Here is a 24,925-nt window from a genome sequence, read left to right as displayed (position 1 = left end):
TCAAAAGAGGTACAATTCCAAACAAAATGATTCAAGTAACACTCCTAGTTTCTCTTGTTATAATTGTGGAAAACAAGGACATATCAAAATTGAATGTCCAAACAGTAACAAAGAGAAATAGAAGAATGGTGATAGGAAAAAGGAGAAAAAGCCTAAGGAAAGTCGTGCCTACATGCTTGGAAAGACAGTGATGATTTAACAAGTAGCTTATCACAAGATGAAAGTGAAGAAGCAAACGTGTGCCTCATGGTTGGATATGAGTAATCTTCATCAAGCCAAGTAAGTTCTCTGTCATCAAAAGACAAGAACGACTATAATAAATTGTTGCATGACTTTGAAGAATTGCATAATGAAGCTAACAAAATTACTGTCATAAAAAATCGATCAAAAGGATTAAACAACTAGCTAGAAAACAGAGTTATCAACTGGAATCAAAATTAACCGATTTAAAAACTAATTTCTAAAACCTAGACATGAATTACAAAAATTTAACCTGTTGCAAAAATCAATTGGCTACAAAACATTGTGAAAACTACATTGTTTTGGAAAATTGACAAAAGGGAAAGCAAACCTAGAAGTTGTTCTTGACTCTCAAAATTGTGTTTTTGGAAAGACTGGACTAGGTTACAACCCTATTTTTGAAAAGAAAGCTAAGAAGTTTTCTAGTTTCTTTTCCAAAAGTAAGCCAGATGATATGTTGTTCTTTTCTTGCAATTATTGTATGAAGAAAGGCCATGTTTATAAGAACTGCTATGCAAGAAAACATGATGTTCCTAAATAATTTATGAAATGAATCCCAAATAGATCAAGAAAGGTGTAACCATATTGGAACCAACCTATCAAAGGGTACCATGTAATATTAATTTATTTTACAGGTCATAAAACACGAAAAGAAGGACTTGTGGTACTTAGATAATGGATGTTCAAGGCACATGATAGGTGACAAATCCAAATTTGCAAAGTTGAAGTTAAAGGATGAAGGTTTCGTGACTTATGGAGATAACAACAAAGGAAAAATACTTGAAAATGGAGTCACAAGCAAGTTGGGAAAAGAGTCAATAACATTTAATTGTTTAATCTGCATCATGCATCAAATAACATATAATGTCTTCTTACAAAATATGATGATACATGGTTATATACATATGCATCACTTGAATCGATTGAATAGAAAATAGCTAGTTAAAGGTTTTCTAAAACTCATGTTTAAGAAGGATAAAGTATGTGAAGCATGCCAAAAGGGAAAGAAAACTAAGGTTTCTTTCTAACCTAAAAATTTTGTTTGAACTGAAAGGCCTTTGGAATTGCTTCACATGGATCTATTTGGACCTTCACGAACCAAGAGTCTTGGTGGAAACTTCTATGCATTGGTAATTTTTTATGATTATTCTAGATTCACATGGACACTATTTTTAGCTTCCAAGAATGATACATTCCATGCATTTAAGAAGTTTGCCAAGGTTTTGGAAAATGAAAAGAGTTCTAAAATTGTTTCTTTAAGAAGTGATCAGGGTAGGGAGTTTCAAAATGGAAAGTGATAGAGGCTGTACCCCACCAAATTAAATCAGATAAAATGCAGTATATGAAAGTGAACCAAGTCGTCTCTCATCGACCAATATTTTCATTCAAAGCTTCAATTTCCAAATGAACACAACAATAACACAAAGGGGGGGTTTGGCAGATTCACACAAAATTGCTAAATTCTAATAGAAATAGCAAAACTTAATTAAACACAGAATTCAAAATGTATTGATTCCTTGATTCCACTGAAAATCCACCAATCACAGGTTACTAAATCAATTATCTTATCTAATTTCTCATGAAATCCGAATTAATCAACTATGCGAAAATTAACACAGCTTCATTATGCCATTAAGCATAGCACACATCCTTCTTTCAATTTCACACACACAAAAATTAAGCAACTGTGGCAGAACCCGAACTCACTAAGCATGACAAGGGTTCTGAAATTGTGGAAAACATGGACCCATGATTAAGCATCACAAATTCCATTTCATTCAAAGCTACAAAATTGAATAGGATGAAGAGAAAATAGGAATTGGAGTGCACTGCAAAACATCAACCTCATGGTTTCAATTCAGTTTCTTCAAGGAACCAATACGAAAAACTTAGCTAGACATGGAAAATGGAACAATCAACCACTTCGAATCTGAAACAGAACATCAAACTCAAAAACCCTATCCTATGAATTCTGAAAACGCAATTTAAGAGCAAAAAGAGAGATTTCAAAGCTTCAATGGAATGTAAAATGATGTTGTGATATATAAACATGAAAACCACATTAATGGGTGTTGTTCCAAGTCTATAAAACCCACAAAACGAGCTGCCCAAGATAGAAAACGAATTCAAAACATAAAACCCTTAATGGGTGCTATCAAATGTGCATAAAAACGGTAAAAACTAGTAAAAAACGTGATAAATCGCAAGGGGCACCTCCATGGAAGCTTGGAGAACGAAAATGGTGGTTGGAGAGAATGTAGAAGATGAAGTTGCGGCTGCTAGCATGGAAGGAGACCTAATTCTCGTGGTCACATCCACTCTGCCACTCATATTTACAAAATTGTCACTCTGTCACTCAGAATTACAAAAATGTCACTCCTGGGCCTCTAATGTTGGCTCATTCACTCTGCTGACGTAGAAATGACATGGAAATGATGTGATGACTCTCTTCAACTGAATATTGATGTCCAAGCTCCAAAATGGCTTCACCCAAATACCTAACAATAATTAAAAACAAAAATTAGGCCAAATAATGTGAAATTAGTCCAAATTCAGAATAGTGGCCCAATAAAGCCCATCAGATGAAAAACACTCTAAAGATGAACAATTAAGCATTGATATGGTTGTTTGGATGTTGGGGGTTGTGTGTTCAAAATAAAGTTTGATTGTGATCTTAATGCTTAAGTGTTACTTGAATGAGATGTTGAATATTATTTGTCGTGTTTTATTTACGAAATTCTTTTATATATAATTGTTTATGGTTAGCTTACCCCTATTTGTTTGTTTATGTGTTTGTTGTATGTGCGATGATCGTATAACGTGTGTGTTATACAGGAGCAGATGATACTGCAGATAATTTTGGCATGGAGTAGATTGACAAGAGGCTGGGGTGGACTCAGAAGTTTATATAATATTTAGTTGTTTTAAGTCACATACTAAAAACTATGTAATTTTCTTTTGTTCGCAATTGTTATTCGAATTTATTTTGACAAAGTGACGTTTGAAATATGTAATTTAAATTAAATTAAAAGTTTTTTTATTAGTACATTTTCAATGATAATCCTTTCCAACTAAACGTGATAATTTTCTAACTTTCCGTGAAATCTCAAAATTGGGGTGTTACATATTGGGCCTCAGAGGAAATTGGGCTTTAGAAGTAATTTTGGATCAAAAAGGAGAGTTGGGCTAAATGGGCCGAGAGTAGTGCATCTACTTTAGAGAAGCCTAAAGGCTTCTCAAACTTGCTCTCCAAGGATGAGAGTTAGTTTTCCATTGCAAGAAAAGTGTGACTTGATTAGGTGGCAAGTCACACCTCCCACATGCTCCTTTTTGGCTAAAAAATTCAACTTTCTAGACTCCTTTTTCCCTCCACTTTTTGGAGACTCCTTGGTCTCATTTTAGCCTATAAATAAAAGGCTTAGGAGATGTATTTTTGAGCTTGAAATTGAGTAATGAATTGCTGCCCAAATGTGTGCACAAATATCTTTTGAGCTCACCTTAGAGTAAACTTTTCTCTAGTTTACTCTAGTATTCTTCCTTAGGAGTTGGCCTCACCTCTCTTAAGAATCCTTTCACCTACACCAAACCAAAAACCTTAAGCTTCTTTCCTTCATGCTTCCGCATCCAACACCATCAATGGAGCCTCCATTCTTCATGCAAGCTTCAATGCAGACAAGAAGAAGCCATGTGGTATCATGAGCCTTGGTTACTCTCAGTTTTAGTGAGTTAAGTGCTTCTTCTCCATTTTTCTTTCAATTTCGTGTTGTTCATCTCTTCTTCTACTTGTCTTGCTGTTTTTGTTCCTTTTATTTTGAGTATTCATGTCTTTTTTACTTTTGTTCATCTTCATTTGCTTCATGTTGAACCATCCTTGTGTGCTTTAGGTGTTCTATTTGGTTTCTACCACTTACTTTTCATTTTAATTGAGTAATTGATGTTTTTTTCGGTTTATTCTGTTGTTCTTAAGTTTATTTTGATTTTAAGATCCATATGTTTTGTCTGGAGTCATGTTTAGTCCATATATGTCATTAATTCCTTGTTTAGCTTTTAATTTGCTTTGAATTTGTTGGTGATGTGCTGTTGAATTCTATTTCAGATTTGAGTACAGTTTTTAATCCTTAAAAAATGAACACTCTCTTCTCTCTTGGAGCCTTGGAAATGAACCTTCACATCTAGATAACCTTAGTTATCTTAATGTCTAGTGGGAATTTTCTTTGTGCTTGCTGGAAACTAGCTGTTGTAAGAGCTACAAAAAGAAAGAAAAAAAGCACAAAAAGAATACAAGAAAGTGTCAAAAAGAATCAAAAGAAAAGATCAAAAGAAAATGGCAAAAGAAGTACACTAAAATCACTACCATCATTTGAGTTTGAGAGCATTATTTTGTTGCATTTTACTATTGTTCCAGTTTCTATCCAACTACACACTCTATGTATTTGACTTATCATAAAACATTGGCTGGTGCAAATCCAAATTTGATTTTTGCCTCTTTTAGCTAAGACATAGACGAAAAAGAGAAAAAAAAATCATTGAAAAATGTTGAGAAATAAAAAAATAAAAAATAGCTGAAGTAGAGGCTTGAATTCACGTTTTTGGACTGGCAGTGAGTGAAAAATCAAATTTCAATGCAGTTTTGTAGCTTATTTTGGTTGTTTTTCATCCATTCTAGTGTCATTCATTAGGTAATTCATTTGAGTGTTTATCTTGTTTCTTTACCTTGTTTCTAGTTTGTCATTTCTTTGGTAATCCTTTGAGTTTGTAATGACATTATTCACTTTTGGTTTAGCAATTATAATTTTGTGCTTTTCTTTCTTTATTTCTTGACCTCTTTTTGTTTGGTTTCTATACTTAGTGCATACTTCTTTTTGGAGGTGATCTAACTTTCCTAAGGTAGCATCCTAGGAGGTGGAGTACCTAGTCCTGAAAGAGAATCCTCTTTGGTGAGATCAAGAGTGAAACACTTGTGAGGACCAAGCCAAGAAGACAAAGTCAAGAAGACCTTTTACATTTTGTGCACTTTTATTGTATTCAAATTGAGTTGTAAAATTGTAATGTTTTCCTTCTTGTGTTCATGGCCTAGTTAGGTGTCTTGGGGGAGTCTTAGGTACTCAATTCCATCTCCTAACTAGAACCTCTTCTATACATTAGTGAAGTGCTTTTAGTGGTGAAGGTTGAAGGTTCCAAGTGCCTTCTACTTCTACCAAAACTTAGGCCACATATAGCTTATAATCTTTCTTGTTTTTAATTTTCTTGTTTGATAGTTTAGTGTGTGTCAACTTAGTCTTTGAATTAATTTCATTTAAGAAGTTTTGAACAAAAGTTTCAAGTTCACTTGGCTAGGAAAGACTTGGTATGTAAGCAATCTAAGTGATTCACCTCTCTTTCCTGGAGGAGAACTAAAAGCTTTTGCTATCTACTTCTTCTTTGAAATTTTCTTTAAAAGACCAAAGTCTTCTAAAATCTTAAAAAAATGTCTCAACCTCCTTCTCAATGTATGGGTGCTTCAAATGAAGAAGAAATAAGTTTGAAACAAATTACCTTTGATTTGAGAGCACTACTACGTTGGAAGGAAGATGAAACAATTGCAACGGAAAGGGAAAAACAAGAAAGAGATAGGTTTGATCAACTTTTAGATGAAGAGAGGAGGGTAACAAGAAATATGGAAAGGTTGCATGAGAGGATGGGTAATAGGAGTCAACACTTGTACTCCCACATTCCAACACTAGTCACACACTATGTAGAAGAAGATAGTAGAGACTAGTTAACAACTTCTATCAACCTCCTCCTCCTCTAAGAAGAGAAAGAAGAGAGCCTAGGAAACCAAGAGCCATTAGAATAGACCTCCCTCACTTTTATGGGAAAGATGATGTTGAAGCTTATCTTGATCGGGAAATGAAGGTTGAGCAACTCTTTGCTTGTCATCAAATAAGTGAGGAGAGGAAAGTACCCTTAGCTACCCTTAGCTTCCAAGCAATGCTATATATTGGTGGATTGCCCTCAAAAGAGATAGGAGAATCAATCAAAGTCTCAAGGTCAAATATTGGAATGACCTCAAAGGAGCCCTTAAGAGAAGACATATTCCCTCCTACTATCATAGAGAGCTAATGGATAAGCTCCAAAGACTCCATCACAATAAAATAAAAGTGGAAAAATATAGACAAAAGATGGAGTTATATATGATGAGGGTTGGGATTAGGGAGTCTGAGGACACCACCATTGCAAGGTTTCTTAGTGGCTTAAGTCTTGAGATAAGAGATAGAGTAGAATTGTTGCCCTACCAAGACTTAAACGACTTGGTTCAACTTTGCATAAAGGTAGAGCAACAAATTCTAAGGTAAAATTTTCGAAATGACTAGTCTAACTCTTATACCAAGAGAGAATTCAAAAGGGAGGGTAAGCAAGTCAAAGAGGAACCCTCCAAAAGTTTCAAGGAAAAGGAGAAACCAAGGGAAGGAACATCTACACACACTCGCACTAGTGAAATAAAATGTTTCAAGTGTCTTGGTAGAGGTGATGTTGCATCTCAATGCCCCACCAAAAAGACCATGATCTTAAGGGGTGTTGACCACTATAGTAGCCAAGATGAGCAAGAAAGTGATAGTGAGACTTCTAGTGAGGAGTCTAATGATGAGTCTAAGGAAATTGCCTATCCTTGTGAAGGAGACCTTGTAATGATTAGAAGACTTCTTAGCAACCAACCCATTCCAAAAGAGCCAACACAAAGAGAGAACATCTTTCATACAAGATGTAAAATTTTAGAACACACTTGTTCTCTCATTGTTGATAGTGGTTCATGTTGCAACTGTTGTAGTACAAGGTTGGTTGATAAGTTGGCTTTGACTATCATTCCCCATCCAAAACCTTACAAACTTCATTGACTTAATGAAAGTGACGATTTGACAGTCCGACATCAAGTGAAGGTCAAGCTATCCATAGGGAAATATGAAGATAGTATTCTATGTTGTGTAGTACCTATGGAAGCTTGCCATGTTTTATTAGGAAGACCTTGGCAATTTGACAAGAAAACCATGCATAATGGTTTTACCAATGAAATCACCTTCACTCACAAGGATAGAAAATTTGTCTTACATCCTTTATCACCATCCCAAGTGGTAGAGGATTAAATCCAAATGAGAAAGAAGTTGGAAAAGAAGATAAAAGAGGATTAAAAAATGTCCTCCATCTCTCTCAAAAAGTAACTAAAGATGAATCTGAGGTGGGAGAGATTAGTGTTCCTTCTCCCAAGGTCATTCAACATGAGAACATTTTGACTATAAAATCTTTGAACCAAGTTCTCAATGATGAACAACCTTCATGCCTCTTGTTGTGTAAAGGAACACTCACATGCACTGCCACATTTCTTGAACTTAAGAGTCTACCTCCTAAAATTGAAAATATTTTGAAAGAGTTTTAGGATATATTCCCTAAGGAAAGGCCAATTGGGCTTCCTCCTTTTAGAGGAATTAAGCATCAAATAGATTTAGTGCCTGGGGCAAGTCTTCCAAATAAACCAACCTATAGGACAAATCCTCAAGAAACAAAGGAGATAAAGTCTCAAGTGCAAGAGTTGTTGGAGACGGGTTGGGTTCAAAAGAGCCTTAGTCCTTGTGTTGTGCCCGTTTTGTTAGTGCCTAAAAAGGATGGAAAGTGGAGAATGTGTTGTGATTGTAGGGCTATAAATAACATCACCATCAAATATAGGCATCCAATCCCTAGGCTTGATGACATGCTTGATGAGTTGCATGGGTCCCTCATTTTTCTAAAATTTATCTAAAGAGTGGTTATCACCAAATAAGAATCAAAGAAGGTGATGAGTGAAAAATCGCTTTTAAGACCAAATTTGGACTATATGAGTGGTTGGTGATGCCCTTTGGGCTTACTAATACACCTAGCACATTCATGAGCCTGATGAATCATGTCCTTAGAGAGTGCATAGGAAAGTTTGTGGTTGTCTATTTTGATGATATCTTGATCTATAGCAAGAGCTTACATGAGCACATAGACCATCTGAGGTCTATCCTTACCATCCTTAGGGTAAATAGTTTGTTTGCTAATAAAGAGAAATGTACTTTCTATGTAGATAGTGTAGTTTTCTTAGGTTTTTTTGTGAACAAAAATGGGGTCCATGTTGACCCTACAAAAATAAAGGCCATCCAAGAATGGCCTACTCCTACAAGTGTTGGAGAAGTTAGGAGCTTCCATGGTTTGGCAAGCTTTTATAGAAGATTCATTCCTAACTTCTCTACTTTGGCTTCACCCCTCAATGAGCTTGTCAAGATAGATGTGATAAAGTACAAGAAGGAAAAAAGTAATGTGGTGGCTGATGCCTTGTCTAGAAGGCACACCCTGTTTCCAAAATTGGGAGCCCAAATTCTTAGATTTGATCACATTCCAGAAATGTATGTTCAAGATTCTGAGTTTTCCAATACTTATGCTGAGTGTATGGAAAGACCTCAAGGAGGTTTCTATGTGAATGAAGGGTATTTGTTTAAAGAAGGAAAAATTTGTATTCCCCAATGCTCACAAAGAAAACTCCTTGTCCAAGAAAACCCTAGGTCTTTTGAAAGAAAAATTCTTTTGGCCCCATATGAGGAAGGATGTCTAAAGGCATTGTAATAAAATGTATTTCATATTTGCAATCCAAGTCTAAGACAATGTCCCATGGATTATAGACCCCCTTGCCTGTTGCTTCAGCCCCTTGGGACTTCCAAGAACATAAAGGGGTTTTGATTATATTTTTGTGGTGGTAGATCGTTTAAGAAAAATGACACATTTTATACCATGTCACAAAGTTGATGATGCTAGCAACATTGCTAGGCTTTTCTTTAGAGATGTGGTCAAGCTTCATGGTATACCACGCACTATAGTTTCTGATAGAGACACTAAGTTCCTTAGCCACTTTTGGAAAACACTTTGGTTAAGGCTAGGAACTAAGCTTAATTTCTTTACTTCATGTCACCCACAAATTGATGGGCAAACTGAAGTTGTTAATAGGTCTCTGTCTACTATGCTAAGGGCAATTTTGAAAGGAAACCACAAATCTTGGGATGAATGCCTTCCCTATATTGAGTTTGTCTACAATAGAGTAGTTCATAGGCTACTAAAATCTCTCCATTTGAAATTGTTTATGGTTTAATCCTCTCACTCCCATGGACTTGCTACCACTTCCTACATCTGTTGATTTTATTCATAAAGAAAGGGTGGTGTTAAGACTTTGGCAAGTGTACCAAGTCGCGCAAGTAGTAACCGGTAAGACCGGGATATCGTTTCCCAAGAGACTCGTGTATACTAATTAATTGCGTAATTAATGACTAATTTAAACTAATGAATAAATCCATATTTTGAGTTTTAATGTATGAAATTAAACTTTGCATAAATAATTAAAATTGAACTTTGGAAGTTAAAGGCATTTAGTGAATGGAAAAGATTAGAAATGATATGACTTGATATTGCCGGGGTTAGAATTCACCAATTATGCTCTCATGCAACTACAATTTAACATCCTCTTCATTAATATGCTAATGCCAACCCACAATATTACTCAAACCCTAATTCCTTAATAGATTGAGCCTAAATTTCCTTATTAAAAGCCAATTCCTTGAACTCTTAATAAGCAAATTTGCTTTATGCACAAAGGTTTAAGACGACCAATGGGTCAAGCCTCATTCCTAGGTACAAGCTCCATTGAGTTTTCTTATTCCGAATTTAGGTTTCAAAAGATATTTCCACACCCAATGAACCAAAAATCATGCAAGAGATGGCTAAATCAATGCAAGCTTTAAGTGAAGAAATAAGAAGACTAGCAATTAATGAAAGAGTCATATATATAATCAAAACATTTGAATTTACACAAGAGTTTCGTGGCAACATCTAACCCCAACAAAAATGGGTTTAGCTCTCCATTGCCATAGAGAGCTCAAGCTTAAAAATGGAAGAGATGGAAGAGAAAGAGATACAAAGAGGAAGATGGAGCTGTTCCCACAAGCCCTAGCACTCCTCCAAGCTCTCCAAATGTGTTCTTCGTGCCTCCAAAAATGCCAAAGATCAGTTTTCCCCTCGCGAAAACAGAAGAAAAAGAGCCAACTTACCACATCAGCGAACACTGGCACCTGGCGGAAGGATCTCACCGCCAGGCACAAGCCACCAAATAGGGGGCAAGTCTTCCCGCTACCACCCGGCGATGACCAAGTGCCGCTAGGCGGTGACTAACAGTAGCACCTGTCTGGCGCTTGGCTGGCGCGTGGCTGGCGGTTTGTTCTGCCTGGCGCTGGTTTCACGTCGCCAGGCGCTTCCTGTTGACATTTTTCTTCTTCTCTTTGCTATTCCGGGTCACTCATTAGTTTGGATTTTTGGAACAAAGCTTCCCATCTACAAAAAGGACACAAAAATGGGGATTAGTGGTATATTTAGATCAATGTAACCCAAAATGTATTTATTTACAAAAGTAAGGTAAAATTGAGGATTAAGTAGGTTAAAAGCTTTGGAAGAGATGGTTTTACGAATGAAATATAGCTTGGATAATGGTAAAAATTAACATTATCAAGTGGCAAAATCTGATTTTGTTAAGAAAATGCATGAGAGGATTAAAAGACAAATCCAGCAACAAACAGAGCGGTATGCTAAGTACAACAATAAGGGGAAGAGGGAAATGATTTTTGAAGAAGGGGATTGGGTATGGCTACCCCTTAAAAAAGATAGATTTCCTAAGCAAAGGAAGTCTAAACTTAGCCCTCGAGGTGATGGTCCCTTTAAAGTGCTGAAAAGAGTCAATGATAATGCGTATAGACTAGAGTTGCCTGAGGGCTATGATGTGCATGCCACCTTTAATGTTGCTGACTTTATACCTTTTGCATGTGGTACAGATGATGAGGTAGAGACTACAAATATGAGGACAAATCCTTCTCAAGAGGGAGGGGATAATGAGATGCCTCTAGCCAAAGGACCTATAACAAGAGCCATGACTAGGAGAATACAAGAGGAATGGGTCACAAATGCTCATGCAAGGTCCAAGATAAACTTCACATAGGCCAAGGAAGATGTGAGATGTGAAGACTTAGCCTAGGACTCTTTGCTTGTAAATACTAGATTAGGATTTTATTTTGGGCTTTGTATTTTGAACCCAGTAGAATAGGGTTTTCTATGGACCATGTATTGGGTCTTAGAGGAAATTGGGCTTTAGAAGTAATTTTGGACCAAAAAGGGGAATTGGGCTAAATGGACCGAGAGTAGTGCATCTACTTTAGAGAATCCTAGAAGCTTCTCAAACTTGCTCTCCAAGGATGAAAGTTAGCTTCCCATGGCAAGAAAAGTGTGACTTGTTTAGGTGGCAAGTCACACCTCCCACATGCTTCTTTTTTGCTCCAAAGTTCAACTTTCTAGACTCTTTTTTTCCTCCACTTTTTGGAGACTCTTTGGTCTCATTTTAGCCTATAAATAGAAGGCTTAGTAGATGTATTTTTGAGCTTGAAATTGAGTAATTAATTGCTGCCCAAATTTATGCACAAATCTCTTTTGAGCTCACCTTAGAGTAAACTCTTCTCTAGTTTATTCTAGTCTTCTTCCTTAGGAGTTGGCTTCACCTCTCTTAAGAATCCTTTCACCTACACCAAACCAAACACCTTAAGCTTCTTTCCTTCATGCTTCAGCATCCAACACCATCAATGGAACCTCCATTCTTCATGCAAGCTTCAATGGAGACAGGAATAAGCCATCACCTATCCTATGCTCTTGTGTAGCATAAGCCCACAATCATAACACTGTAAAAAAACCACAAACAATTGCAAGGGTAAGCTAGTGAAAATAAAGCACACCTATAATAAGAAAATTATCTAGTTTTCCCATAATTCACACACATTACAAATCTTTAACATTCACCCACACATTCACTACATCATGCCATGATCTACTTTCAGAAGATTTCATGTATTTAAATTTAGTCACTGTGAGATACTACACTCAACAAGAGAATACAACCACCTTATAACAACATTAATCTCCCATGGTACCATAAGCTCTTAAGAGCAGCGTTTGCAAGATGTGATTATTTTCCATACCATGACTAAACCACACTACCTTAACCAACAAGGTTAGCTTCTTCAGACCATAGAACCATTATCCCTTGTCAAAATCATGTATGTCTTCTTGAAGTCTCCATCAACTCTCATCCCTAATTACCTTGTTCTACTTGATTCCAATAACAAGTAGAGTTTGAATGATCTCATTACTCTGGCTCACATTCAATACACCTACCATGCACACACACTTCAGACATTATACTGGATACACAAAGATTTATCTCTCTCTCTGTCTCTCTCTCTCTCTCTTTCTCTCTCTCTCCCTTTCTCTCTCTCTCGTGTGTGTGTGTGTCTACGTGTGCATGTCTGTGTGCGTTTGCATGTGCGCACTTGTGTGTGTGTGTGTGGCTTCAACTCAACTAGCTTTTCACATGCACAAATATGTGCACCTTCGTATATTCCAGCCTCATGGCTCATTCACATAATTTTGGCCTCACTACGATGCTTCCAATATCATACTAGGCTCTTTTGGAATAACATCTGATACTCAAGGTAAACAATACCCTTGTTTAGCATCCGTTAGACGACATCATCTTCAGACGCTCACACCATATTCCAATCAGAAGTATCACACCACATGATAGAAAAACCATTCCGAAATTAGCTTCCCTTACCTATAAGATTTTTCTTTACTTTCTTTCCTATGTCACCCTTAAGGCTTGCACCTTTTACTCTACACAAAACAAAACTCAGATTAGAAAGTTGAGTACTCCTTCTTCCAAAAACTATAAAGCTTTTATCTTAGACTCAAAGGTTAAACACCCACATGCTTATCACTTAATCTGAACCAAAAAAAAATGGAGAATAAACTTACTACACTTCCAACACCACGCAGACAAATAGAAAACTCTCTTCACCACAATCATGAAAATCACTCTAGGTTTTCTATTAAGATACCAACTCACTCAGGATTTTAGAAAGAAGCTACAGGAAATGAGAAAGATATGAACTTTAAAGAGAAGAAAGGTGGTAATAAGATATCCAGATTAGTTCAAAAAATAGTCTTTATCTAGTCTTAACCTTTTTAATGACTAATTAACCATCTCCCAAGTCAAGTAATCGTTTTTATTTACTCTACAGTATTAAAACATGTTCAATCTACTCCAACTCATCCTCAATAACTTGTTAGTCCAGTTCTAATTTGCAAATATCTACTTTTGCCTTACATATCATATACTTTTCTTAATGCAATGTGAACTCCTTCATTTAACTCATCGTCTACTCTCCCCACATCTACTACAATTATCCACCTAAATCGTCTACTCAACTCAATTTCCTTTTCCATCGTCTAACCAAGTCATTTTGTTGTTTTCTATTGCCTTCGTCTATGACTTCGTCTGCTGAGTGTAATTACACTTAGCATCTACTCTATGCAATTTATATCCCCTCATTCCAGGACTTTTATAATACTCACATAGGCGTCTAGTCCATTGTCTTATGGTCTACTTTGCATGATTTATCTTCTTCGTTACCCTATTCATCCAATTTATTATTCGTTAGATTTTCTTATGTTTTCCCCATAGATATACATAAGCGAGATTAATCTTTATTGGACCCATTTTTTCAAAAGAAATTTCTTGTTTATTTGTTCAATAATTTTTCTTAATTTTAGAGATATATGTAAACAAATTAAGTTTGTTAAAGAAAACAATAATTGTGGGAATAAGTTAACTTCTATTGTATTAGAAAATAAAATTTAGTATAAATAATATGATACCATGTTATCAAAAGATAGTTCTTGATTTCTTTCATAATAAGTTTCAAATTCAGAGTTGTTTAACTATTTTATAAAAACATACTTAATTATAATCTCAAATTTTAGATTGTAATACATAATTCTATCAATATCTTCCCCTCTAAAGTGTATCTCACTTTAAAAAAATATAAACTTGATCTAAAAAGGAGTTGACCGTCCGCACAGATTAGTTTAAATCAGCTCAAATCCAAAAGTATAAACAAATGGATATATATAAATCTCAAGATACAATCAAAGTATTATGTAGTATTTTATAGATATTACCAAGAAATACAAAGACTGTAACTTCAATTACATGATCACAGACGAGAAAACATAATGAAATAACTCAATACAAATTAATGATCAAAACTTGGTACCATAAGACTACACTTAAATTCACCAGAGATCCTTCTGGAAACTTGAATGCGCTCAAATTATATATTATATATATAAAAAAATAAAAAAGAATGGAACATGACCCTAATGTACAAAGGAATCCTTCCTGACCCTGAAAGAAGACAGGGCTCCCTTCTGGGTGCGCTCAAATAAGATTGATAGTGAAAGAGACATAAGGATGGGCATCAGCATCACCTGCTACAAGACCAGCCATCCCAACCCCATCATCCTCGGTCTTCCAGTAACCACTGCACGTAAATATGAAAGGAACAATAGCAATATGAGCATGTAACATTAAAAAAAAAAAAAAAAAAAAAAAAAAAAAAAAAAACTATATTATAGATAAATAATAGAACTATAAAAATGGTCTTGTGGATCAAATCTATATGGTGGATGCAAGTTCTGCTGAAGTATGTCATAGGAATTAATGATTGAATTTATGAGCATGTTTTATCATAATGCTAGTATACCACCCTCATACCGCACGGCTAGAAGTAGAATTAAAAGATAGCACTACTAATAATAATTATAATAATAGTAATAGTAAAAGCAAGACAGCTATAATAATGGGTTGCATTGCCAACAGTAATTGAAGGCAATTAAACATAGAGTATGTGGTAGTATGGTGTAATGACGTGAACACTGTAATTGATGCTTCTTTAAAAAAAGGAGCATTGGATATTTTGGAGAGAAAATCACAGGACTTTAACAAATTTCGTTTGCTTACTATCTCTTTTTCATCTGGTACTGAAGGGTGCCAAGTGTCAACATCTCAAGTAATTTTGAAATTAGTCAATGATAATTGATTAAGGAATCACCAAATAATTGAAACTTGCTGAGTTTCTAATGCATTTACCAAATTTTATGTGAAAGATGCACGAAACCGTAAACTAAGACACTGACCAACACCCATTTAGTGACAAACTCGCCAAAATAAAAAAAGCAATTTTCTTAGGCATCTTATTTTCTTTTGAATCAATACGAGTCAATCTTGGTAGCGTATAAAATTAAGTATATCTATTTTAAGCCACAGAGACAGAAATAAGTCCATTACCTGTTTGTGCTATCGCTCAACCCTTCAAGGATAGAGCGTACTTTCTTCTCAGATTTGACTGATGGAGCTAAAACACATGCCTGGATGACCACAAAAACCGATGGTCAGTGATAAAATATTTGGAGGGAAAAAAGCGAAACTGAAAGGTGTTGTATAGAGTATATCTAACCAAGAAAGATGGTGGAAGACCATATCTCAGAATGCTCTCAGTAAATACACGTACTGCACAAAAGTGCATCCAGGAGCTGAAAACCTTCAGTAAATAAAACAATTAAAAACGTCAAATCAGAAATCACATCATTTATGATAACAGGGCAAGCACAAGAGTGAGATCACAAAACTTATTAATATTTTAAGATACTGAGAACTGAAAACAACAGAATTTTCAAAAGTAAACAAAAAAGTAGAATTTTTACTCTAAAAATTAAGGGGCCGCTAAAAGGCATCATCAACATATAAGAAATTCAGAATGTAAATTGAAGATAGTCAAGTAATTGATAATAACTGATTTCATAATCTGCTCAGTTTCTTCCTGCGACCTGAAAATTGTGCATTGTAATATTTTGGACATATATTGTACAAATTAAATGATGTGATAAATAAAGAATAATACCTCTCCATAACTAGTATAACACCACTGTAACAGAGAGGCCCTCAATCTTTCCTGGTCTTCTATCAATTTCTCTAACTCTTGCTTGCGACTCTCGTGTGATTCAGGACTGTATTCGAAGTCACGAATCTGAAGTAGTCCATAAACAAGTTACTGGATGTAAATCTAAAAAGAATATGAATTTTACCAATCTTCTAAAACTGAAGACAGTATTCGCAACTTGAGAAAATATACTTACTTGGAACCCTTTTTCTCGTGCACTAGTTCTAAAATTGTCTGCAACACGACTGAATAGTGTTACATTATAAAGAGCATATTCGTTATCTTCATACAACTTGTTGGAAGACCTGGGAACCTAAAATACTTATTTTAATCAGAATTAAAAATAAACCAAGGCAAAAAGCTTGTATTCAGGAATATTCCAGAGTTAAACATGGTTAGACTATTTATTTAAATTTCAGAGATTTTTTTATATTAATTGGGTAAAATATATAGTGAATCATCACTCATATAATCTTGGCTAAGTAGCAGCAGAGTATATGAGCAAATATGGCAACTCTTACCACATAGTTGGTCAACGTTTCATAGCTTGAGAGCCAATCCTTCTGTGAATACTTTGGAACAATAGCAAGAAGGGTAGTTAAATTTTCTGATGTTATAATATCCTCAGGTTTTACCAAGTTGGAAAGATCACGCACAGCTAAGCTAAAACAAGCAAAAAGCGCATTCAAGTCAGATAAGAAATATAACAGTATTAAATAAAAAAGTCATGATCGGCCAATAAACAACATTCACACCTTCCAGCTTGCTTTCTATTGATGGTATTAAGCTGACTGCGAATATTGTTATACTCAGAAACACGAACCTGCAGAAAAAAAGAGTTAAGGACAAAACAGAAAATTTAATCAACAGAGTGTAAAATGGGGATTCTCTATTGGGTTAAACATGTTTTAGTCCCTGAATTTTAACACGATATTGGAACTTGTCCCTGTCCGAAACTTTGCTACATTTAGGTTACCAAACTTAAAAATTAATGGAAATAATTCTTTATCTAATTATGTTAAATTTTTTTGACGAGTAAAATGCATTTCATGCTAGTACTTGAGTTTTTTACACCGTTTAACACGTTCTCACTTTGGAAAACAAGTTTGACACGTCAAAAAAAGTTTAATATAATTGGGTTAAAAGGACTATATTCATTCATTTTAAAGTTTGAGGACCAAAAAGTATCAAAGTTTCACACAGGAACGAATTTCAATTTGTTTGAGTTCAGTAACTAAAAAAATATTTAAACTTTCTTTATTTTACATTGTTCATCAGCAATTAACAATGTCGTTCTTTCTTTTATTTTATTTTTTTCAAGAATGGAACAACTTTAGCAAAAGCCACTGAAATTGTATGATCAAAAAAATTTCATATGGTAGATAGAGAGCCTTCTTTTTTGATCAGAAAGATAGACCCTTAAGTTTAATTCAGTCTACAGTGTACAAAATGGGAATCTATGTCCTTAAAATATGAAAGATTGACTACATTTCTAAGGGTTTCACTCAAATGCATGGTTACTTGGATAGTTTTTCTCTAACAGTGTGATGAGAAGAATGCTTTCAAGCATGGGGATCCTGAGGAGGAAATCAACATGGATGTTCCTCCAGTATATAGAGTTGCTGCCAATTGTATTTGCAAGTTAAAAAAAGCTTTACATGGCTTTGGAAAAAGCTCCCCCGGTGTGGTTTGAGTGAATCAATAAAGTCATGAAAACCTCAGGATACAAACAAAGTCAAGGAGACAGCACTTCAATTATCAAACACCCCACCTCAGGGGTAGAGACTATATTCTTAGTGTATCTGTAGATGATATAATTGTCAATGTCATTGGTGATGATTGGAATGAACAAATTGAGTCAACATTTAGAAAAATAGCTTTAGATAAAAACTCTTGGGAGGCTGAAGCATTAGTTGGGAATTGAAAAGTTTCAATCCAAGAAAGGCATTACTTGACATTGACTATGCAATTGGGAAAACTCCATAACTTTGAGAAAAATGAGAAAAGGAACTTTGAATTATACAATTTGAATATGAGGTCCAATCAAGGATTTTATCAAAATATCTACCACAGTTGAAAAATAGAGCCAACAAACTTGGCACAAATTTGCTTAGAGAACAACTTTTACAAAATAAAATGACAATTAATTTCAATGATATTTGGTCCTATCATAAAACACAGAGGTGGAAGAAATGTAGTGCTTCATAATCACAATAAATTCTAATTTGTTGAATTTCACAAAAATTTCAGTTTTTTAAGAAAATGTTTTAACCACACAAGATAGCAAGTGAGTGATGTTAAATCTCTATATTCAAATAGTAACATGATCTTGTACAACATATATCGGCATCAAAGGTTACTGAAGAATTTCAAACTCTCCTTTCCATTGAATTATTCCAGTTACAAAACTCTTAAAACTCAAAAACCGTCTTCTTTTCCTTCTAACCTTCCTATAAATTGATCCTATTTGATAACAAACTCTTAGCTGTAAAAACTACCTTCCAACTGCATTCTTAGTCTCTGTTTTTAAACTTCCTCATTTAATAAACCTATAACCTCCCTTATTGTCAACATGTTGTATTTGCTTGCCCAACACACCCGGTAATCAAACAAGGCACAAAACCAAACAACAAACACTAATCTCTAAATAAAACACCACTGAAAGAAGTTACTCCAGAGCACAATAATGCCAAACATGCCATTAAGGGATGGAACAGGAATAGAAATACAAAAAAGATCAGCTTTGCCAATCATGTTTGATTGCCTGAAAATCCTTTTGTTACACTCACCCAACCTCTCTGAAATCTCTATATACCATCATCAAATTGTCATCAGCCATAGGAACATCTGGCATTACTTAAATAACAAAGCTGTTCCAATAACTAGAAGAGAAACTGAATAAAAAACATGAAGAATGCGAAAGACACAAGAAAAAGAACCAATCGAAGCAAGACCACTAAATTACCACAGGATATATATACATCACTGTAAAAAAGTAGTCTGCGCAATCGGCTATCACACAACAAAATCAAATTATGACCAAATCTGCCTTAGAAATATGAATAACCTTGAGATCATCCTCAATCTTTGCCACCTGACCATGAATCCCATCCACAGTCTCCTTCAACGGCGACATAGTCGGGTACCTGGCTTCATCCCAAACAAACCTGCACCAACCACAGAACCACCAAATCCTCATCACACAACAACAAATCATCAGAAACAGATCACAGTTTCCAGTCCAACAAACCTCGTCAAGTACGAATCAACAGGGACTCCATCCACCGTCAAAGTACTGGTCACCGCGCCCGACACTCTCTCCAGATCATCAATCTGTCGCCTGATCTTGTGTGACACTCCCTCCACGAAGTTGTTCGACTGCACACACACACAAAACAGATCTAGCTCAGTGAACAAACAAACAATTAATGATCTCTAAGAAATCCGGAGCCGTGCCACAACGTAACAACATTCCTCCGTAATTTTTTCCTCAATATCTACGATTGCAACGGAACCCGTGAACAGGCGAAACGAGTGAAAATTTGTTGGTGTGATGGAGAATTTTACGCACCTTAACGAGATCGTCGCTGAGAGAGAGGAGAGAGTCTAGGGTTCCGACGCGGAGATTAGGAATGTTGAACTGCGAATTAGAAGAGAAAATGAGAAGAAAATAAGAGACGGTAGTTGGTTATATAATATGAAGCGTTGAGGGGAAAAACAAAAGAGAATGTACTCTGTAAAGAGGGGTGTCGAAGGAGTGTTTTGAGATTTCTTCCTGCAATTTGTTCCACAGAGTGGATGCGGAATTCTGAACGGGGAGAGACACTACCCAGTACCTCGTCGCCATTCGACCTTTCTTTCTCTGATCACGCGGAGAAATGAAATATACAGAGAGAAAGACCGTGTTTGTTTGTCTGTGTGGGTTGATGGAAATTGGAAATAGATCGTGCTTCTTCACGCACACATAGTTTTAACGTGCAATTAGATTTTGTTTTCTAGTTGGGCGTGATTGCATGAATGGTTGTTTTGGGGAAGAAAGGGATGAAAACGGAAACAACTGGAAACAGGGGAAATTTTTAACACATGGAAGTACAAAATAAATTTTTAATTATTTGATTTAATAAAAATGAAAATTACGTAAAGGGTAACAAATATTTTTTCACTTTCTTATTCATTTTTGTAATCAATTCTCAAAGAGCTTGTACACGTAAGTATCGAGTATATCAGTAAATCACATCAATATCAAGTATACGTATAGCGTATATCGTATATGAATGAATTCTAGTATACTATATATGAATGAATTCTAGTATACTTATTAAACAAAACGAAATGTATAGTACATCTATCGTATATAAATAAATTCTTTTTAAGTCTTTCTTTCCTCCGTATGCGTTTAACCTACAAATTTTAAAAACTATAGATTAAAAATTAAAATATATTTAAATTTAAAATTAAAATAAATAAATAAAAATTAGATGCACTTTGGGCGCCACTACCGGTGTAGTTGTCAATCAGTGAAAGGAGTGGGGTTAGAGACCGCAAAACCTTGCTCTCGTCAAATCCATGAGCAATGCTTCGGCAGTTACGGGAGGAGCCATATTGCTGAAATGGGTAATAGTCATATTATCGTCTACATATCGAAAAGGCATTTTTTTCGACGCCATGAGCATTCGTACCTGATATATTATTCTCTACTAACTAAGCCAATTAGAAATGATTCTCCTATAATTATGTTTAAATCTTTATAATTAGGCTTAGCAAATATTATGTAATTATGCATAGCATAATTACATACCTTTTGTGGTGTATAAATACCCATTTCGAATGCATAATAAGACACACATTCAAATCATCTGCCATATCTCTTTCTTGCATGATATCACGAGTCTCTCTCTGATCCAAACCTCGCCTTTTTGCGTTTCATGTCGTGCGCTCCTATCTTTCGCACTGCCTCATGCTCCATGGCTCGCCTCTTTACGTTTGACATCGTTCGTTACTTCTCTTTGTCGCACTGCGTCACGCTCCAAAGCTCTCTCTTGCATTGTCGTCGCTCCCTAACAATGTCCAAACAATGTCGTGCCTTTCCTCCACCACCAACTAGCTTCTGCACCCTCCTTTCCTTTCTTCTTCAACTCGTGCGCTGCCCCTTCTCTTTTCGCACCGTGACTTGTGTCTCACCGTTGACGCTATGTCTTCACCACAATCCTCCTCAGGTAAGCCTAAATTTCACCTGACACTTACTATTTATAATATCAACAATAGCATCCCCTTTGATGGAGATGTGACAATGAGCAAGGGCAAGGATCCACTTGAAGAATTTGGGGACCCATGACAATAGTTAGAGCAAGGAAAACAAAGAAAGCTCTTCAATAAGTGTTGTCAATATTATTTGAATACAGGCCCAAATTTCAAGGAGAAAAGACCATGGTTGTGAATTGCATCATGGCCCAAATAGAAAGGACTAATGTACCACTTTGTTGCAATTTTTTTATTTTATTAGTTTGTTTAAATAATGGCCCAATCGTTTGTAAAAATTGGTTGATCAAATTATGTTTTGGGTTAACCAATTAATGGGCTTTAATTTTGCTTTATTTTCAAGTTGTAATAAAGGCCCATTTAGCAACCTAAGAATTAGCCTTTAGGAGACCAAGAGGAAGCATAACTGAATGCTTTTGGGGTTACTTTTGTGTTGCCAAAATTGTAGTTACAATCAACCACTAAGAAATGGGATCATTAATAGCTTAAGTGGGATGTAATTATAATTTATGTGTCTGTTGTAATTCTGATGGTTAAAGCTTCTATATAAGCTGAACCATTTTCATCAATGAAACAAGTTGAGTTTTGTTTAGAAATTATTTCTTCTATCTTGGTGCGAGTGATTCTCCTAAGTTCTTGAGTGATTCAAGAACCCTTGGCTGAATCAAAGGACTTCCCCATCCTTTATGTGTTACCTCTATTGGAAAGATTGATTCTTTATATCCACCTTTTTCATATTCACCTTTTTCTTCTTTCTTCACCCAAATTTAGAAAAGAACCCATTCTGCCCAAAATCTTATAGTCATAATTCTCATTTCACTCGCCCAAAAATATTGTTTCTTAAGCCAAAATTATAGTTCAGAATGTGAACTTTCACCCCGTTTTGGAACCACGTCAACTACAGTTCTACAACCAAGATATTGACGTTTCTATAATATTGGTTAGATTGGAACTTCAACCTTTTTTTTTTTCTAATCCACATTTTAACAAATTTTCCAAGTTTCCTATGAGATTCTAACCCTAAAGATACTAAGTCAGCCCTTGTGCAAATGGGGTTCACACCATTTGGTATTCAAAGCTTTGATTCAAGGGTTTGGACATCAAATTGGTAACATCCTTCCGTTTTTCTAAATTTATCAATTCATTACCTTACTACTCATACTATTTACAATTGTGCTAAATCATTGCAAAAGTTAGGCCTTGGTGAAAATTAAAAAAAAATGTTACAACAATTTACAATTGTATTGAAAGTGAAAAAAAGGAAAAATTTGGTTGAATGATTCATTCTTCTGAAGAATTTGTTACAAAGTAATATATTGGTGTTCTTAAAGGATTGTTGTTGATTGCTCTTCTTTACCAATTTTCTTTCTTTTTTCTTTGTTAACCTTTGTCTACCTAGCATTACCGTGCACATATTGGAGAATTGTTCTTTGTTGTGGCCATAATCTCTTGAATTGCCTAAGAACCCAAGGAGAATTTGAGTGGTAAAAGGCAAGAGCGTTTCATTATAGTAAAGGCCAATATGTGAATGCAAACACTTGAGTGGGTGAGAAAATTTTCAAACACCATATATATATATATATATATATTTCGTTCGTGTTACCTTGATCTGTTTGTTAATCATGGTAGAAAGGAATGATATTCAGATGCAAATTACTGCATTATCTCAACGCTTAGAGAGGTTGATGAAGCAACAAAAATATGAGTTTCATGGTAGGTTGGGATCAACTAGAAAATAGAACCCCACCAAGAGGAGGAGAAGGAGGACCACAAAGGAATGAAGGGAGAATAGAAGGAGTAAATTTGAATGTGTCACCTTTCAAGTGGAGAAGTGATACTGAAGCTTACTTGGAGTGGGAGCTCAAAATTGAGCATGTATTTTCTTGCAATAATTATAGTGAGGAGCAAAAGGTAAGCCTAGCAGAAGCTGAATTTTCTAATTAGAGATGAGGAGTCAGCGGTGGACACTTGAGCTGAGATGAAAAGGATCATGAGGAAGCGATAGAGATGGCAAATAAACCCATCCCCGTGGGTATTGTCCGAACCCGTCCCCGATTTGACGAGGAATCCCCGCATTGACTGGGTATGGGTATGGGTATGGAGAATCTCCAATTTTTTCAATTGGGTATGGGTATGGGGATGGGGATGAATATATCCCTGCCATAATACTCGTCCCCACCATATCTCCATCATCGTTTAAATTATTAAAATATTCACAATTAATTAAGTAACTATATATATATATATATATATATATATATTCTTTCTATTTTCTATTTCTTCTAAATATTTGGTTTGTCATAAAACTCATTCGCATCTCCAATATATTTTTTATCTTATCATAATATTTATGTAATTATGTTAAAATTATGTATGTCAATTAAAAAAAATTATGTCTAACATTTGAATATTTCTATTATTTTTTAATATTTTTATTTATTGTATATTTTCCTTTCACATGAGAATGTTTAATACTCTCAATTTAAGTGTTTAATAACATAAACAGTTCATTTACTAGGTAATATAAAAAAAATTCTTTACTTATTATTATTAATTTTTGTTTCATTTGAAAAACTCTTTTATTTCGCTAAAACAATTTTTGTTATTCTCAACCGTTGAGTATATATGTTCATATTTGAAAAGTTTTCTTAGATCTCTAAGATATTTTTCGTCTTATCATACACTTAATTATACATTTGTTTTTCTTTGTGCAATTCCTTCCAATAGTCTCCAAATTGTTTATAAGACACACATTTGTTAATTTTTTAATACTTTTTATTTTTGTTTATTTTCATCATGTAGAATTCTATTTCGATAAATTTTATCTAATTATTTTTTATTTTCTAACTCATTACAATCATACTTTAATTTTTTCACTATAATTGTATAAATAATTTTTATTTACTGCAATATAAAAATTTAATGTAATTGCCATGAATATTTTTTTATCACCATCCAACATATATTGGAGTTTAAAAGAAACAAGATCTATGATAAAATTTTATTATGTTTATTATTTGTTCTTTGCGTCATTTTTTTATCAACCATTGAGTATATTGATATTTGAAAAGTTTTCTTAGATCTCTAAGATATTTTTCATCTTATCATACCATTAATTATATATTTGTTTTCCTTTGTGTGATTCCTTCCAATAGTCTCCAAATTGTTTATAAGACACACATTTGTTAATTTTTTAATATTTTTATTTTTTGTTTATTTTCATCATGTAGAATACTATTTCGATAAATTTTATCTAATTATTTTTTATTTCTAACTCATTACAATCATACTTTAATTTTTTCACTATAATTGTATAAATAATTTTTACTTACTACAGTATAAAAATTTGATGTAATGGCCATGAATATTTTTTTACCACCATCCAACATATATTGTGGTTCAAAAGATACAATATCTATGTTAAAATTTTATTATTATGTTTATTATTTGTTCTTTGCGTCATTTTGATCAAGTGATGTATTATAACTTTTATTAGTGTATAAAAAATAGATTCA

General features: G+C 34.6%; 1 protein-coding gene across 1 annotated transcript; it reads right to left on the bottom strand.

Moving 5' to 3' along the window:
• Nucleotides 1-14,293: 14,293 nt before the first annotated feature.
• Nucleotides 14,294-20,173, bottom strand: LOC114180245 (V-type proton ATPase subunit C-like). The gene is made up of 11 exons (XM_028066532.2): nt 19,885-20,173; nt 19,723-19,791; nt 19,402-19,529; nt 19,219-19,318; nt 16,907-16,974; nt 16,673-16,814; nt 16,348-16,464; nt 16,113-16,238; nt 15,669-15,752; nt 15,500-15,579; nt 14,294-14,693 (listed from the first exon to the last, which is right to left on the bottom strand). The coding sequence occupies exons 1-11, from the start codon at nt 19,996-19,998 to the stop codon at nt 14,591-14,593; spliced, it is 1,131 nt and encodes a 376-aa protein (XP_027922333.1). The 5' UTR covers nt 19,999-20,173; the 3' UTR covers nt 14,294-14,590.
• Between the last annotated feature and the right edge of the window lie 4,752 nt (nt 20,174-24,925).

Source organism: Vigna unguiculata, chromosome 4 (genome assembly GCF_037176805.1).
Source record: "Vigna unguiculata cultivar grain cowpea cultivar isolate G323 ecotype 2 chromosome 4, ASM3717680v1, whole genome shotgun sequence".
NCBI classification, from domain to species: Eukaryota; Viridiplantae; Streptophyta; class Magnoliopsida; order Fabales; family Fabaceae; genus Vigna; species Vigna unguiculata.
This window is presented reverse-complemented; position numbering and strand designations above follow the sequence as displayed.

What these genes read in the sequence shown, in the direction of transcription:
- LOC114180245 (XM_028066532.2), bottom strand. Translation starts at nt 19,998, where the DNA reads ATGGCGACGAGGTACTGGGTAGTGTCTCTCCCCGTTCAGAATTCCGCA. An exon ending in TCGACACCCCTCTTTACAGA is followed by an intron (nt 19,792 to 19,884) that starts GTACATTCTCTT and finishes TCTAATTCGCAG; the next exon opens with TTCAACATTCCTAATCTCCG. An exon ending in GTTATACTAGTTATGGAGAG is followed by an intron (nt 15,753 to 16,112) that starts GTATTATTCTTT and finishes TATTTACTGAAG; the next exon opens with GTTTTCAGCTCCTGGATGCA.